The 18,982-nt window shown below is 43.7% G+C and overlaps 1 protein-coding gene across 2 annotated transcripts in view; it reads right to left on the bottom strand.

Moving 5' to 3' along the window:
- Positions 1-18,982, bottom strand: part of LOC147253787 (IgGFc-binding protein-like) — a 71,543-nt gene that overhangs the window by 45,280 nt on the left and 7,281 nt on the right. For both annotated transcript variants that reach the window (XM_086219080.1, XM_086219079.1), the window contains exons 2-8: positions 10,882-10,929; positions 10,657-10,790; positions 7,102-7,760; positions 5,521-5,954; positions 4,832-4,995; positions 2,744-2,920; positions 1,592-1,817 (exon numbers count right to left, since the gene is read on the bottom strand). In XM_086219080.1, coding sequence (XP_086075206.1) covers positions 1,592-1,817; positions 2,744-2,920; positions 4,832-4,995; positions 5,521-5,954; positions 7,102-7,760; positions 10,657-10,790; positions 10,882-10,927 — 1,840 coding nt within the window. In that variant the 5' untranslated portion in view covers positions 10,928-10,929. The remainder of the gene's footprint in view (positions 1-1,591; positions 1,818-2,743; positions 2,921-4,831; positions 4,996-5,520; positions 5,955-7,101; positions 7,761-10,656; positions 10,791-10,881; positions 10,930-18,982) is intronic.

Genomic DNA, 18,982 nt, shown 5'->3' with positions numbered 1-18,982 from the left:
AAACATTCAGGTTTTAGCAGCAACATCCATAACTGAAACATTGCCTGTTGTTATGGACACCTCTTCTATCAGTAAGCAAATCAACACTTACAAGGAATTTAAATGCTGTAAAACAACTAAATCCAAGAGCATACGTAGGCGACATTAATGTAACACATAATGTGAGCACATTTTTTTCATGAGGTTTTGTTATTTTCTTATTTTAGACGTTTTGTTGGTAACAACCCAACCTGTCTCGTGCTTCATGTTTTATTTTGTAGTCATGTCCTGTCTTCCTGACCTCCCTCCTGTGATTACCTCATGTGTCTCACCTGGTTGCTTGCCACACCTGCGCCTTGTTCCCTCCTTGTATTTAACCTCAGTGTTTGCCTGTGTTCGGGGTTGGGTCATTGTCGCTGGTTGTTTGTTGCGTTAGCTGTTAGTTTTTGATGTCTTTTTCTCTTTCCATTCACGGTCCGGTCTCAAGTTCGTCTGTCTCCAGTCAGTCACCAGTCACGTTGTCAGTCACCAGTCAAGTCTCCTGCCTCACGCCACACCAAGTCTTCAGCTCTCACGTCACGACAAGTCCCCAGTCCCCCAGTTTTCAATAAACCTGTTTTGTGCACCTCAACAATGTCTACATTTGGGTCTCCCTCACCATCCCTGACAGAATGACCCAACCAGAAATAACCCAGCAGACGGATCCCCTCCCACGACAAATGAACCTCCTCAAATACTTTGCCTATATGGCCAGATTAACGGAAGAGGGGGACTTTACGGGCACCCGGCTGGCCTTGGGAAGCCCTTGCTCGGTGCGGCGAGCCCTCTGGTCAGCTCGGCCCCCATCTGGGAGACCTGGGAGCTACCAGCCTAAGGGCAAAAAGAGGGCTGGCCGGCGTCGTGGGTCCCGGCGGACGCCACTCCTGTCTCGGCGTCGGGGGTCCCGGCAGACACCACTCCTGTCTCAGCGTTGGGCGACTCGGCTGTTGCTAGCCCTGCTCTGCCGAGGGTTCTGCCGAGCATCACCCCAATCCCAGTGGCTGCTACACCTTCTCTGCCGCCAAGGATCCTGGCGGGCGTCACCCCTGTATCGGCACCGAGCGTCCTGGCTGGCTCAACTCCGCTCAGTTCTTGTGTATAATCTTTGGTTTGTTCGTTATTACGATGAATCTTTCACCTCTCGGAAGAGAGTCGTTACAGTGTCGCGTTTCTGCTGTTGTTATGGTGGTTGCTATGGATGCTATGGATGAGGACAGAACAACATACTAAAATTTCAACTTCCTAGGTTCAAAGAGAAAAAAACTATCCCCTTGTGAAACTGGGCAAAATCAGGGTCTGTGACTTCTGCACTCCGGGAGCCTTTTGGAGCAGAATTGAGGATCAAATCTGGGTTCTGGTATTTCTACTTGGGCTACATACACCAAACTTTACATGGACTGAATAAGTCCATCCAATACCATAGCAAAGCTATTGAAAAGGAACAACATTATGACCAGTGGGATACAAATCTACACAGCAATGTGCTATGTATTTAATAAGAGTTATGAAAATGGTTTATAATGGAATCTCACATTTTGGCCATTCTGGGCATTATTCTCTGTTGCCTGCTCACCTGTTGGCCCAGGAAGGTCATCTGTCTTGTCTCCATTGTAGTTCCCACAGAGGCCTCCAAGGTGTTGATAGTATGAGGATGGCACAGTGATGTAAAGTCTCATGTTCCAGTCATATTTTATAGTTAGGCCAAAGTCAGTGTTGAGAACAGCATAGGCTCCACTATGCTCTATGGATAACTGGCCATTTAATAGATGGACTGGTAAGTACTGTAGTTCTCCATTCACCTGAAAATAATGATGAAATAATGAATCATTCTCTCTGTAACAATGTGTAAGAGTAATGAAGAAATTCTAAATGTTTTGTTTGGCCAACCATACCATATAGAAGGCTTGAATTTACTACAAAGTCAGGGATATAGCAGTGCCTACAGCCATATTATTGGAGGGTGTTTTTTTTTCCACTCAACTGTCCTCGCTATCACATAAGTTAGTTTCCTTTATTTCCAATGACATGTGACTACATAAATCAGTTTGTTTGTTCTTTATTAGTTTGTTTGACTATTAACTTTCTGGAAGAAAGCAACTCTTCTAGACTCCAACAAACCTTTTTTGTTTGTATACCATGGTGGGGCCTGCCCAGTCAGGAAAATAGTTCTGGGTGTATATCTGACATCACATACTTTTCAACAGTTTTTCACAGTTTATGTGAAGACCAAAGCCTTGTTCTATTAATGCAAGCAAAGGCTGTTTTGGATTACACTGTATTTGATGACTTTTGAGACCGTATGCTACTGTGCCCTCACTGCAGGCTTTCATACCAGTTGAGCCCAGTGGCAGACAACTGTCAACTGGGGTTAATGGTGTAATCCACTGAGAGGAGAGAAGGGGGTCCATCTGTTTATCTGGTATTAAATGAAAGACAATAGGTATATTTCCCCCAAAGTTGGAGTGTCCCTTTGAATATGGCATAAACCTGTAACATTCAATTAACTGTGTATTACTGAGTGTCATGGAAGATATGAGTGTTTCATGTCAAGGTATCACATAATGTTGTATGCCCATCTATTTATAAGAATATATAAATATATAATACAACTCAAAATTAGAATAAAACCATTTAGATCTACATATTCAAGCAATTTGAGAATATAAACATTTGAAATTCAAGTCAAAGATATAAAACACAGGAAATAAAAGAGGTAATCTGTTACCTGTACTTGTCCTCTGTGTCTGCCGATGACAATTGTCTGCTTGTGAACATTTACTGTTACAGTCCTTACATATGAAACTCGATGGTTACCTCGGTGGTCATTCTTTGTCATCACAGTGAAAGGCAAAAGGTCCATTGCCATCTTTGCAACTGTTGCCATAATGTAAGTGCAGGAGCCCTAGAAGTCATATTATTGACCAGAATCCATCTCAATCATATAGGCATCTCATCTCACAGTGTTTATCACACAAACTTGTCAAAAAAGACCAAGTATTTTTCACTCTCTAATTAGTCCTACAGACAGAGGGCAGAGTCTGCTTGCTATTAGTAACTCCTTGTTCATGAACTATTATGTACTTGAAGGGAGATACAGAGGATTACTGGCTGATGGAGATCAGGACTAAAAACTGAATCTAGTTGGTTGGTTGGTTTATTTCTGTATGTCAATCTATCTATAAAAGTTGAAGTAAAATGTATTTATATCGCATTCAATCTCATGACAATCTCTTACCCCACAGTGCGGCAAGTTTAACTGCTGTGGCCATATTAAACATTATAGAACAAAGGAAGAAATACAAAGTATTCTTATTCTGTTTCCTAGCTGTTAAAATTATCACTGACACACTGAGAGGCAGAGGGCCGGGGTGAGCTTTTTGATAGCCCTCAGACTTTCTGCCTGTACATTTGAGTTTAACCCAGTGGATGCAAGGTTTGCTTCCCTGTGCCTTCGGGTCAGGGAACAGGTCTTGACTGTTGTCTGCGCTTATGCACTGAACAGCAGTTCAGAATACCCACCCTTTTTGGAGTCCTTGGGAAGGGTGCTGGATGGCGCTCTGACTGGGGATTCAATTGTCCTACTGGGGGACTTCAACACTTACATGGGCAATGACAGTGTGACCTTGAGGGGCGTGATTGGGAGGAACGGCAGGCCCAACCTGAACCCAAGTGGTGTGTGCAGTAATTGGACTTCTGTGCAAGTCGCAATTTGTCCATAACAAACACCATGTTCAAACATAAGGATGCCCATCAGTGCATGTGGCACAAGGACATCCTAGGCTGCAGGTCATTGATCGATTTTATAGTCATATCATCTGACCTGCAACCGTATGTTCTGGACACTTGGGTGAGGAGACGTGCTGAACTTTCAACTGATCACCATCTGGTAGCGAGTTGAATCAACGAGACTTAACATTCCCTACTTGGAAGCACTTGGGGACAGTGGTGATGAAAAGCTGCATCGTAGCAGCCAGAAACATCAGCACAAACGGGGGATCTCAGTTTCTAGCCATTTGGGGTTGCCAGTGTAAGGGTGTGTGAGAGAGAGAGAGAGAGAGAGAGAGAGAGAGAAAGAAAGAAAGCGAGGGTACATAATAGTTTGTCTTAATTCCTGTCCAATTGAAGAGTTAAAAAAAACAAACCTGTTGTGTTTACAAACAAAAAAGTATATAAATTATTCCTCAATTATTCAATTCTCCATTATAACTAATTGGCTGCTGGCTTTGGGTTGTAACAATCACTGCCTTGTGGTTTACATATTTATTTGTCACGCCTAGTTGAGCTGCTAGGCCTAGACTACCAGGGGATCCCACATGATGCACTGAGCTTCTCATTCCTTCTTGACCCATTCATATCTTATCTACAGAGGCTCTGACTGCCACCTTCGTACCAGTATTAGTATTAGCACTATTAGTATTATTCATATCAGCATTTTCAGTACGGCATCAGCACTGTGTTTATATAATTGTCATTCAAGCACTTTAATGTTCATATAATGCTTGAGTTTGTTGGTCTGGTAGCTATTTTACTATTCTCACTGCTATTATCATTATTATTTGTTGTGTTTTGAGTCTCCCCATCCCCCTGTCCCTTTTGCATAAATGGTGTCACAGATGTACTTATGAGGAACTGTTGGGTGTAAATTAATCTGAAGAGCGTGGTTGTAGACCTACTCTATCTGTAAAGTGTCATTAGATAACTTTTACTGTGATTTTGCTCTGTAAAAACAAAACTGACTTGACTTTACATCAAGTCTATTTCTCACAGTGTAATACATGGCTGGCAATGGCTAGTCAATTTGTCCCAAGCATACCTGGAAGTCATAATGTTGACCATCAAAGGTCAAGTAGTGGGGGTCACCAATTGCATGGCAGGTTGCTGTGGACATGTGAACACATGCTCCGCTCACACAATGTTCTTTTACTCTGCATTTCACCCCTTCACATGGATCTGGGGGTGGTGTGGGGGGAGGGGTCCCTAAAGAAATACAAACACACCAAGAACATCAAATTTCATGTAACACAACCATAACGTCACCCAAGGTCCAGGCCAAGACGAGGTGACCAAAATTTAAAGCAACCAACTACGTCACTCAGTTGGAGGACATCAAGCAACATGCTGTACCACACTTGAACATAAAACAAGCAAAATTTCTGGTCATTTCGCCATTGGTAGGTACATTTTGTTTTCTGTGTTTGCTCAGTAAAGGTTTATTATGAAGAAATCAAAGAAGCTGCATGCTTTTGAAAAATGCAGACCACAGAGCTCAAGGCTCTTTTGTGCAATTGCTCTCAATATTTTTGTGTTACATTTATTTATTCAGAAATAGAAAAAACTTTATGCATTTCTGTACACATGTAGACTACTTTCAACTGAATGATACCATGAGTGTATGAAATGATTTTGGTGTGTGTGTGTTTGTGTTTGTGTATGTATAAGTGTGCATGTGTGTGTTTGGGTGGGTGGGTGTATATGTATTTCTGCGTGCGCACACAAACATACCTTTTGAACAAACTCCAGCAGTGCCATATCCATGGCGATATTTCCCTCCATATACATAGACTGCCATAAGGGCATCACCTTCTACAGTCACATGACTCTCCTGTTCCCCAACAAGCACATTAGACCACACCCACTCATTATTAGACAGGAAGATACTCCACCGAGGTGACAGGCAGTTCCCCCTTAGACACACTTTTACACTCCCCGCCCCTTCCCTCTCTGAAAGAATCGCTACTGTACTAGGAATCCCCTCCAGTGTCTCCACCACCCAATTAGTGGCCATCTTGCATGTAGGAGCCAGTGTTATTAGAAATGGGTCATTTGGTTTATTGTTGCTCAGAAGGAGTGCCATTACTTTCTTGTTACTCTTGACAGTCATTGGGTGTCTGTTGATCAGTTTCTGGAAGATAACATCTCCAGCTGTTGATAGCTTCCTGTTGGCACAAGTGAAACATATTACCTTATTATTGATTGTTTATAGTTCCTGTTAAATCAAGCTTTAGCTGACTGAGCAAAATAAAATTGATTATTCAATAAACAGGCGATATACATTTTATGGTGCATTGAATAGAATATTCTAAACGGTCATTTAACAATAAGATAGTTACTGGACTATTTTCTTGTGGCCTTCATCATTTGCTGGATTTGTGTCATGGAGTCAACCTGGAATTTCGGTGAAGCAATAACTGCGGGTCTTACAGAGTATGAAGGAAAAAGGGTATATGATTTCAGGATCGGCACTGGGGGCTTCATCTCCTTTTCCCAAGTTGTGTCAGGCTACTAGCTATAGTTCACTCAAGCTCGAGGGAAAATACAGTTTAAACCAAAATGACATGCACAATTGTTGTATCAATGAACAATGACAAAAAAAAAACTTATTTTTTACACTGGCAGCTTTTACTACTGCCTCAAAGACAGAAGGAGAGGGGATATGTTTTCAACAGCTAAGTTGCACAATAAAAAGTATTGATTGAAATTGGCTTTGAAATTTTTCTTGAGAAAGACAGCCAGTTTACATTAAAGCAATTAATATTGAAACAGTTCAATCATCATGGTGATATGATACTTAAATGGATTGTATTTCCTGTTTTTTTTTATTTTGGGGTTTAAATTGCCTCCCCACCCACAAATCAGAGACTTCCAAAAACTGAAATTTCATCATCATGACTAACAACAGACCCAACTCATTGACAAATGACTCCATCTACTGACAAAAGCCACGAGATGTGGTTCAGATCTAGAGTAATGCTACTAAATGGAATAAATACAAATAAACATGGATCTTCATTGCAATTTGGATTAATTTGCAAATGTGGGGAACCATTTATCATTTAATGACAAAGAAATAGCAATTAAAATATGCAAAAATAAAGATTACATGAAAACATAGTCCAAAACAAGATACAATTTTTGAAGGACCATTTGTCCACAATATTGCAGAATCACTTTGTGATTAGTCATGGGACTCTGTTAGTAAATTGTGTTCATGTTTTCTTTATTTGCAGGGCATTTCCTTATTAATGAAGGCTAGATCTATCGCTTCATTTCAAGAAAGTAATACATGAATGAATTTTACTCAACTGTTTCTTTGACCATCGGCCTGTGTTTACTGATACCTCAGTGTTGTCTTCAGAAGCTACTATCACTGCCCAGCTTGAGGTCCTACAGCTGCCAGTTATGGGTATCATGTAGTCATTACCAAGGCTTTTCGCTGGGGGAAGCTGTTCATAGATGTGTTCACATCTAACACCCATTGTCAGACATTGGTGGCCAGCTAACACAGCAACTGGCTTCAGGGATTTAATTTGTGTGCCAGTCAAAGTGTCATGACTTCGTATGAGGTAGGATGCATATGGTGCAAGGGTAATAGTCTTTGCCTTTCCACGGCGCCAGATAAAACCACCTCTTAATGTCATATCAGCACTAGGTAAGATGGTGATTTGATTGTTGCTGTTGCCATTTACAATGGCCAGGAGCTTGTCCATACTCTTCATGCCTCCTGACGGTGTGTACACAAAGTACTCAGTCCCCAGTTCTTCTGTTGGGGATACAACTGTGCCATCTCCAGTGGCATAACGATGATTGAAAGAGACCACAGAGATTTCAGCACTGGAAGATATTTGAACCGCTGAGTTTTCAGTGATAAATTGCTGCTGCAGCTCAGCTCCACATGGCAGAGAAACCCAGCGGCTTTCACCTATGGATAGGGTCACCCTCCTGGAGAACTCAGCTGAAGCCACCTGCAGATCAATATTTCTGAATTTGTGAACTTTTAAATCATGCATGATAACAGATTTAACATAGTTTCTTTCTTTGTAAATGCCATATGAAACAAATGTTATGCAAAGATTAGGTTCAATGTGTAGTGTTTGAAAGAAAGAAAAGAACCATCAGGTTTAATAACAGATGGTGCCACCCTGGTGATATTACAGTCAAGAAAAGGTTCAGCTGCCCAGAACAATGCATACTGTATGCACACAGAGTAGAGCAATAAAAATGCAATATCAGAAATTTCTATAGGAATTTTTTGCTATTTCACCTTTTCTGTCAATCCAGGTATCCAGCAGTTTAAAGTTCACAATAACAAATATTTGGCACACATTTAAGGTCACACCTGGGGCATGACAAATAAACTACATGCAAATGTAGGTGCCTGTGAATAAATCATATCAAATCTATTCACACTAACGATGTGAATATGCAATATTGTGCCATGTATTCAATAATAGATTGGTAAAACAGCCACCAGCCTATTCTGGAAGAAGATGAGCTTTTTCCCTTTCATCAAAGAGGAGCACACGACACAATTGAGTGTACTGATGTGCAGATGCAAACTGTGTGGAATTGGGTTAATTGGCAGTTGTCATTAAAGACTATCAACTCCAGGTGCTGTGTGACTCATGTCCTTAGTTTGATACATTTGTAGGACTACAGAGGCGCCCAAAACTCAGTTAAAAGAATTTGCACACAAAAAAAATGGGTCTGGTGAGAAGATATGTGGGTAACAGATCACGAATATCTTTAGTTTTACTAGTGGCAGAGGTATGGGAAACTACCTGAAAAAAATCAATTAGATAAATGATTCACACCCAGACTGACAAGATGGGCTCCTTGTCTGCACAGGGGTCCAATATGGCAACCACTGGATCACTGGATTGTTTAAGCCACTTGCATTAATGAGCAGGACTTTCAACTGAAAACTTTCTGCCATTACAGTACAGAAAGATCAAGAAATATGTGGGCAGAAGGTGGGTAGAGGAATGGAAGGCTACAAAGAGACAGAGTAAATTCCACAAGTGGTTGGGAATGACATCCACTAGCCAGGCAGTAATTAAAAAAAACTTCTGAACTATGTAAGTGCAAACACAAAACAAGACGAAGACAGGAAATCATGTCTGTAACTCATACAGAGAAGAAAAATAGGTTAGATTCTACTCACACCTTCAAAACACAATGAGGGGACAACACTACATCCTAATCCAGCTTGAGAAAGGAAAAATCACCTCCTTAATGAAAACAAAATACTCTTCAAATGAGACAAGCAAGAAAGCATGGCCTAACCCCCCACAGTAGTATTAAGAAGAAAGGAGTGTACAAATATATTACACAAGCTGTGGTCTGATCAACCCCAGCTGGGTCACCTTAGTAAGGGTATATGATGTTGTGCAACCTGAACTCACAATAAATCACTGATGATGCATTTTAGCACATCCTAGGATGTATTGTTCACCTAGCATGTTACCATGGTGATATATTACTGAAATGTCAGCCACCTTGATACTTCCAGAAGTATGTCCCAAACCCTCTAATCCTGCTTTGCAATACAGGCCCCTGCTTCTCCTATGAGTCTTTGTCCAGGTGTCTCACTGATTTCACTCCTTTTGAACTTCTTTCGTGAGTTTTCTCAGTTAAGTTAATCTTTTTCTTTGACTCCCTTTTTATGGTTACAATAAAACTTTGACTCATAACTTTCCTCCTGCCTCACTATTCTCTGTATTTGGATCAACCTTCCTCCTAACTCCCCTGACAGATCCTACCATCATTGTTGAGAGGGCAGATACAGTTTTTGGCACAGCACTTTTGGATAATGAAGATTGTATCTACGAGTAGGTACGAATGAACTCATCACAAACTCAGGGAAGACCCCTTTCAGTTTCAAGAAAATGTGGCTTTAGTCATACATTTTACTAAAAAAGAATTTGCATTCATGGCTGTGAAATGCATGTTACCTGTTACCTTTAGTTGCCTTTTATGTCCTTCCACTAATACATAAGCAGATTACACCTCAACCTGAAATACTAATAACGTGATGAATATCACACGCTACTAAAAGAGCTGTCTATTTTAAATCTACCATGCAATTTGATTTATAGATCATTGCGGAAAGTGAAACACTATACTGTACACAAAGCTGCAATACTGTAATGTACTTTATGTACAATTAAAAGGTGTACCTCATTTGCTTTGAAAGAAAGATTGGGCCATCTCTGACACTCATCTAAAGCACAGTTTGTAAGCACAAGGCTCTATGGCTTTAATTTATTCAAGGTGTGTCCAAATCCATCTTGTCTGTGCCATATTCCCTCCTCTGCACTGCTGTCGCAAAGGATTGACCGATTCCATGTGCCGTCATTAATTAAAGGGTGTGTTTTGTCTGAGCATGCAGTAAACAATCAGAAATCCACTCTCAACAGCCAAGAGGCTGCACAAATCTTGTCAGCATAAGGTGGAAGTGGACGAGGGAAAAGAAAGATGGTTCAAGATTGCAGACACAAAGCTCCTTTTTCATGGTCAGATGTACTGCCTTATTCATTTGGTATTTAATTGATTGTTTAATTTGTTTTTTCTGGAACTCTATAAATAGGCAGATACAGCCACTACAGTTTATCAGCTGTCATGTTGACTGCTTTGTTACAAACTCTCTGATAGCTCTGATCTCTTGGTTTTTTTAAAGGGATTCATGACAAAGTGTTGTGCACAAAATCAGATTGCACCAGACTACGCACAATTGCATTTGCTATCTTGCAGATCTGTTAAAAACGCAACTGCGCAGGTGTTACATAATTTTGACAATTTTGCCAAATACAGAGAGCTTCTGACTTGCACCAAGTGTAAGATAGAGCCCATGGTTCTTACCTGTATGTGGACATTGGCTTCGGAGCCATAAGCTGTGAGAGCAACATGGAGTCTATGGTTTTTTGCATCAGTTTTTTGGAAGTTAGGAAGAAATGTTGTAATGAACTCCTTTCCTGTTGAACATCCATGACATACTGGAGAGGAGAGGAGAGGAGAGGCACTTTTAGATACTAAAAAGAGTTTTACTATCAATATTTAGTTTCTTATATATTGCTGGCCTCCTACCTGCCAAGAGTGCAGCTACCAGATACACAAGAGGCTGCATTCCCATTGCTTATAAAGAGAAGGAAATAGAAACTGTCAAAATCTTTCTCTCATTTTGATAAACCTGCACATGATTGCCCATGCAGGTTTCTCCTTGGGCATGAATTATCTTCTGGCAAAATATACTATTCTTACAAAAAATTTTTTTGAAGGCTTACATCTGGTATGAATGCCCCAACATAAAATTGTATGTTGTCAAAGCTATGGAGTTTTTTATAAATGCCCTTTTTATGTTTTTTTTTTTCATTCACACCACATGCCATTTTATTTCAAAATATTCATTCCATTAGTCTTGAGTAGGCCATCGTATGGAAGGAAGGTGAAGAATAATAAGAACAAGATTACTTTATTCATCCCACACTGGGGAAACTTAAATAGTTTCATCAACATTTACAGAGAGGAAGAGAAAGGATAATATACACAAGGACATTGCACATTGCAGACAACAAACATGTGAATGTGATGATGAAACAACCTCTCACCCTGAGCATTGTGATATATTTAATTTTAAGGTTTTTGGTTTTGAACGCTAGAGGAATGACCTCTCCCCCTGAGCCTTACCATGACCATGTAAATATTAGCTTAGCAGCAATGCTAATATTGGCACTTTTTGGTTGTTGGATGCCAGATGAATGAGCTCTCACCATTTGTATTATTCCTCTGCAACAAAAGTTCCCTAAAACTATTTGGAAAAAATCCCATTGAAATCACAGGGGAGTTCTTGTGAAAAGGGTAAAGCCCTATGGGGTGTCGAATGTAAAAATCTGGTTACAGTTTTCTAGCTGATATATTTTCAAAATTTAGCTAATTTTCTTCACATTTGAACAGAACAGAAATTCATGTAAAACAACATATTAATTGTCAAAAATTAGTTCATATGTAAAACATAAGTTAGATGTAAATCTAAATGTTAAATCTAAATGTTTAATGTTAAATCTAAATCTATGTTTAAAACTTAATCTAAATGTTAAATCTAAATCTCAGTCTGAATTCGTAGCCAAGAGAAAAGCTGAATATGTAGAAAATATTCACATCACCATGCCAGGCTTCGAATAGCACGACCCCACCTACACCTCTGACCGTGCATCATAGGATCAATAACGTTAGATGAAACGCTGTGAAGCAAGGTGAAACGCAGGCATGGCCAGTTCTCTTCAAATAGAAGTAGAATATATCAACTAGAAAATTAAAAGTGAATTTTTACATTGGGCACCCCATAAAACCCAGTCCTTTTGGACCCATGGACATGTCACAGACATGGCTCCTGGGTCACTGGAGCTGCCAGAACAGCCATCACCATGGTAACTGAAAAAGGTTCCATTTACATTTATCAGCATGAGATTATAACAGCTTCATTTTCTGCCTTTGAGTGAATGACCAGTTGAAGCAGTTTAAACTCACATAGAGGAACTTCTAACCATCAGTGTCCTCTCTGGGAACTTTGTCTCTGGTCTTCACCAAACCAGAAGGTTTCGCAGAGATCTTACTTAGGTGCAGGGTGGAATCTGCCTCTACTTGAATGGAGGTTGGTGTATGGATGTCACAGTGTTGAAGAAGTCATTTAGCCTCACTTAGAGACTCTCATCATAAACTGAAGACCATTTTATTCACCATGGGAGTTCTCCTCCTGGAATGTCACCTTATCGTGGTGGAGGAGTTTGAGGGCCCTAGTGACCCTAGGGGCTATACTGTCTGGGGCATTTTGCCCCTGGAAGAGTTACCCAAGGCAGACTGGTCCTAGCCGAAGGGCCAGACAAAGAACGGTTCAACAGACCCCTCATGGAAGTTAAACCTAGGTGTTTGTGTACCCAGCCCGGAGGGACACCGGAGCCCTGCCCTGGAGTCAGGCCCTGGGGTAGGGGCACGATGGCAAGTGCCTGGTGGCCGGACCTTGGTTCATGGGGTCCAGCTGGACCTATCCCAAAAAGGATACATGGATCCGTCATTCCGTGGACCCATCACACCTAGGAGGAACCAAAAGGGTCTGGTGCAATGTGGTTTGGGCAGCAGTCCAAGGTGGGGGCCTTGGCTGTCTGATCCCTAGGCATGGAAGCTGGCTTTTGGGACATGGAATGTTACCTCTCTGGCGGGAAGGAGCCAGAGCAGGTGGAAAAGGTTGAGGGTTACCGGCTAGATATATAGTCAACCTCACATCGACACATAGCGCAGGGTCCGGAACCCAAGTCCTTGAGAGGGGCTGGACTCTTTCCTTCACTGGATTTGTTCCCCCCAACCGGTCAAAGCAGAAGGCCGGCCCCATTGAGCCTGGGTCTGCTCAACGTTCCTGCCTGTTAAAAGGAAGGTTTTCATCGCCGCTGTTGCAGGATTGTTGGGTGTAAATTCATTGAAGGAGCGTGGTACTAGACCTGCTCTACCTGTAAAGTGTCATGAGATAACTTTTGTTGTGATTTGGCGCCCATCCTTTTTGGAGTCCTTGGAAGGGTGCTGGATGGTGCCCTGACTGAGGACTCCATTGTCCTACTGGGGGACTTCAATGCTCACATGTGCAGTAACAGCATGACATGGAGGGTCTTAATTGGGAGGAATGGCAGGCCCGACCTGAACCCAAGTGGCGTGCAGTTAATGGACTTCTGTGCAAGTCACAGTTTGTCCATAACTAACACCATGTTTGGACATAAGGATGCCCACAGGTGCATGTGGCACCAGGACATCCTAGGTCGTAGGTCTATGAGGTCTATGATCAATTTTAAAGCCGTATCATCTGACCTGCAACCACATGTTCTGGACACTCGGGTGAAGAGATGAGCTGAGCTTACAACTGATCACTGTCTGGTGGTGAGTTAGATCAGGTGGCAGGGGAAGACGCCGCGCAGACCTGGCACGCCGAGTAGTGAGGGTTTGCTGGGAATGCCTGGCGGAAGCACCTGTCAGAATGATCATCAACTCCCACCTCTGGCAGAGCTTTGACCACATCCCGGGAACAGTGGGGGACATTGAGTCCACATGGGTCATGTTCTGCTCTGCCCTTGTCAAGGCAGCTGTTGTAAGCTGTCTCCGTAAGGCTGCTGGGGCTGGGCATGGTGGTAATCCCCAAACCCGCTGGTGCACACCAGAGGTGAAGGGAGCCGTCAGGCTGAAGAAGGAGGCTTACAGGGCATTGTTGGCCTGTGTGTCTCCAGAGGCAGTCGACCAGTACCAGCAGGCTGAGCGGTGTGCAGCTGTGGCAGTCACCAAGGCAAAAAGTTGGGCATGGGAGGAGTTCAGTGAGGTCATAGACAATGACTGACAATGACAATGACTGAAAATGACAATTTCATCTCTGAAAAGGTTCTGGCAAACCATCCATCTCCTTAGGGGGGTAAGGCGGAAACTTTCCCACACTGTTTACAGTGGGGATGGGAGGTTGCTGACGTCAACTGGAGAGATAATTGGAGTGTGGAAAGAATACTTTGAGGAACTCCTCAATCCCACCAACATGTATTCCATGAACAAGACCGACTTTCCAATCTCCGGGACAGAAGTTGCTAAAGCAGAACCTGCCAGAGCTCCAGCGGTGGATGAGATCCGCCCCGGGGTATCTTAAGGCTCTGAATGTTGTAGGGCTGTCTTGGTTGACATGTCTCTGCAACACTGCGTGCGACATCAGGGGCAGTGCCCTTGGAGTGACAGACCAGGGTGGTGGTCCTAATCTTTAAGAAAGGGGACCAGAGGGTGTGTTCCAACTATTGGGGGATCACACTCCTCCTTTCACCGGTGGTGGAAGAGGTTGAGTTTGGTGGCGGGAGGATGTCGTCTTTGCTTTTTGTGGATGATGTGGTCCTCTTAGCACCATTAAACCACGATTTTTCTGGGGGATTTCATCAGTGCAAACGTTACCCAAGAACTCCCAAAATCGTCGTCGTCCTCCTCCTCCTCCTCCTCCGCTTCATCCGGTGGGTCCAGGTCGCGGGGGCAGCAGTCTCAGCAAGGAAGCCCAGACTGCCCTCTCCCCAGCCACTTCAACCAGCTCTTCTGGGAGGATCCCGAGGCGTTCCCAGGCCAGCCGAGAGATATAATCCCTCCACCATGTCCTGGGTCGGCCTCGAGGCTTCCTCCCGTTTGGACATGCCTGGAAAACCTCCCGAGGGAGGCGTCCAGTAGGCATCCTCACCAGATGCCCGAGCCACCTCAACTGGCTCCTCTCGACATGGAGGAGCAGTGGCTCTACTCTGAGTCCCTCCCGAATGACTGAGCTTCTCACCCTATCTCTAAGGGAGAGCCCAGCCACCCTGTGGAGGAAGCTCATTTCGGCCACTTGTATTCGCGATCTTGTTCTTTCGGTCATTATCCAAAGCTTGTGACCATAGGTGAGGGTTGGAACTTAGATTGACCGGTAAATCGAGAGCCTCGCCTTTTGGCTAAGCTCCCTCTTCACCACAACAGACTGGTTTAGCACCCGCAAGACTGCGGATGCTGCCCCAATCCGCCTCTCCCGTTCCATCTTACCCTCACTCGTGAACAAGACCCCGAGATACTTAAACTCCTCCACCTGAGGTAAGACCTCCCCCCCGACCCGGAGTGGGCAAACCACCCTTTTCTGGCTGAGGACCATGGCCTCAGACTTGGAGGTGCTGATTCTCATCCCAGCCGCTTCACATTAGGCTGCAAAACTGTCCCAGCAAGAGCTGGAGGTCGTGGCCCGATGGTGCTAAACTCCCAAAATACAAGCAGCATATTAAGTGTCCCACCAGGGACACAAACACACTGGACCACTGCTACACAGGGCCACACAGAAAACGTATTGCGCTGCCCCCTGTGCAGCTTTAGGACTCTCTGACCATTGTAGGTAGGTAGGTAGGTAGGTGACTTTATTTGTACCTGTAGGTAGATTTGTTTTGCAGCATAACAGAGCATCCAAAACATTAAACTAAGAAGCACAACACACAGAACAGACAGAACAGACAGCAGGAACTCACAAGCTTATAGGTGAACAGGACTCAGGTAACAGGACTCAGGAGAAGAGAAAGACACTAAAACAGAGCTTTAGTGGCAAATGCATCTTAAAGGGCAGATGGATAGTTAAATAATTAAATATAAATAAATATTAAAAAGGTTAAAAATTTGTGTGCAACCCATGCTAAGCTTTGTTTAGGTAAACAATAGCAGCTGGTACAAAGGTGTTCCTGTAGCGCTTCGTCCTACACCTAGGAACTTTAAACCTTCGCCCAGAAGGTAGAAGCTGAAATTCCTAAAAGAGGGGATGGGAATTGTCATTTTAATGTGACTGGCTATCCACTGCAGCTGTTTATTAAACAGGGAGACAATGCTCAGCTGTGGCTCACCATCAGATGACTGGACCACTTGACAATCCGACTCAGTCTGTTTCTGTCTCTCAGTGTAAGATTGACAGACCATGCCACCAAAGAAAAGGCTGAAACCGACTCGATGAAAGCATGATAAAATACTGTGAGCATGGTTGGTCCAATGTTGAATATGTGGCTTCCTCAAGCAGAAAAGACTCTGGTGCCACTTCCTGCATACAGCCTCACAGTTTACATTGAACCTGAGCGAGCTGTCAATAATAGTCCCAAGGTATTTGTAAGTTTCACCAGGTTCAACAATTTGAACCTTAATTATTGTGTCTTCAGGTTTGCCAGCATGTTTACTGAAATCAATAACTTTTGTTTTTGATGTGTTGAGGTCAAGATTGTCTGTTCCATCTCATCCTGACCTACAGGCAGAAATTTTAAATTTCTAAGCCTCTTGTAAGGACTGTGAGGAAATGGACAGAGGAGTCAAAGCTGGAGTTACAGACCTGCTTTGACTGTACAAAACAAGCACTGAATCTTAGACAGAAGAAGGTTGAGCCATCTTAGGTAAGCTGAAAACTTGCTTGTTTTTGTTTTTGTGTTGTGGGTCGTTAGGTGCTTGGCACTGGAGTTTCGGTTTCTCTCTGCAACAATAGGTAAGGTCAGCTGACGCGGGTCACACCCTCTATCGCTTGTTTCCCAAGTGAAATCTAACAGGGGCGGGATTTCACTATAAGCCTAGCTTATAAAGAGAGTATAATCTGAATTTCAACAAACAAGCACTGAATCTTAGACAGAAGAAGGTTGAGCCATCTTAGGTAAGCTGAAAACTTGCTTGGTTTTGTTTTTGTGTTGTGGGTCGTTAGGTGCTTGGCACTGGAGTTTCGGTTTCTCTCTGCAACAATAGGTGAGGTCAGCTGACGCGAGTCACACCCTCTATTGCAGGGGTGTCAAACTGATCCAGTAAAGGGCCGTGTGGCTGCAGGTTTTCATTCCAACCAAGCAAAAGCAACACCTGGTCCAACCAATGAGCCATGTGGACACAGCTTGATTGATTTAAGTAGATTCAGGTGTTGCTTTTGCTTGGTTGGAATGAAAACCTGCAGCCACACGGCCCTTTACTGGATCAGTTTGACACCTGTGCTCTATTGCTTGTTTCCCAAGTGAAATCTAACAGGGGTGGTTCAGCCGGGCGCAATTAGTCAAGCTGGAAACAGCTGTGACTGTGGTCAGGTATCTAACAGCACAGACTGCGCTTGAGCGTCAGCCCACAAAGCGTTTCAGACCACAAAAGGTAAAGACCTGCGAGTCTGCCTGCGCGAGTCCATCAAGCTAGGACACCGACTACCGCTTCCGCCTGTCCGACCTAAGTTTATCGTACAATGTGTCCCACACACATCCCGGTCATTGTTGGCAATCGGAAAAAACGTACAGTCTACCGGAAACGCAATCCGCAAAACCTGTCCGCATTCCCAGAAAGTGGTCCCAGCCCACACTTGGTCACGTTTGGTCTTTGGAACTGTCAGTCCGCAGTCAACAAGACAGAATTCATCAGTTCACTGATGAAACTCTGACATTCAGGTCCTAGCCCTGACTGAGACATGGATCCGCCCAGAAAACACTGCTACCCCAGCTGCACTCTCTGAGTCCGCCACACTAAGCCACACCCCTCGCTCTACTGGACAAGGAGGCGGTGCTGGCATGCTCATTCCTGAGAACTGGTCTTTTTCTGCACTACGCCCGTCGAACAGCGAGACAACATTTGAATATCATGCTTTAAGTGTCACTGCTCCCATCAAAGCATATGTTCTGGTTGTGTACCGCCCACCAGGGGGTAATCTGGATGGCTTTGTCTCGGAGATGGACATGTTACTCTCTGACATCCCTGACGATGGCACACCACTGATTGTCATGGGAGACATGAACATTCACCTTGACAGAACTCTGGCAAACGACTTCCTGGCACTCATCTCCTCCTTTGCACTCAAACTAGCTCCTTCTCCTCCCACCCACAAAGCTGGTGAAGTCCTTGACTTGGTGCTGACTCGTAACTGCTCCATAACAGATGTGACAGTTACCCCACTCCACCTGTCAGACCATTTCTTGGTCAAATTTGTGGCTGCCTTTCCGCAATTGCAGACACCCACACAGACGGTTTCCTTCCGCAGAAACCTGAAATCCCTCACAGCAGCACAGCTGTCTGATGAGGTGAACTCCGTTATGCCTGACCACTCGCACTTCTCCTCACTTTCTGTTCATGAGGGTACAGAAACACTCTGTTTCTCTCTGGCATCCTCTCTGGACAAACTCTGCCCCCTGGTGTCCAAACCAGCCAAGGAAAAAACAACCAAGTCCATGGCTCTCTGAAGTTCTGAGAGAACAAAGAGCTGGCCTCAGACTCTGCTGGACGCAGCAGAAAGAAAGTGGCGTAAATCCCAAGAACCCACTGACTTGTCCTTATACAAACAGAAACTTGCTTCCTTCACCTCATGCTTACAGTCCGCTAAGAAAGCCTTCTATCAGAACAAGATCTATGCCACTTCTGATTCCAGAAAACTGTTTATGGCGTTTAACTCCTTGCTTTCTCCTCCAGTTGCTCAGCCTTCCACTGCACTGACTTCAGACATGTTTGCCTCCTTTTTTACTGAAAAGGTCGCTGCATTCAGCAACCAGTTCTCTGAGCCTGACCAGTCCAGTCAGCACCAACCTGCCACTGCTGCTTCACTCTTCTCCTTTGCTCCCCTGAGCAAAGATGAAGTCTCCAGATTTCTCCTGAGCTCAAAACCTACAACTTGTCATCTCGATCCAATACC

Source organism: Aulostomus chinensis, chromosome 11 (assembly GCF_037954235.1).
Source record: "Aulostomus chinensis isolate RoL2024-O1b breed Wild chromosome 11, RoL_Achi_v1.0, whole genome shotgun sequence".
Lineage (NCBI taxonomy): Eukaryota > Metazoa > Chordata > Actinopteri > Syngnathiformes > Aulostomidae > Aulostomus > Aulostomus chinensis.
The sequence above is the reverse complement of the archived record's forward strand: the minus strand, read 5'-3'. Positions and strand labels throughout refer to the sequence as shown.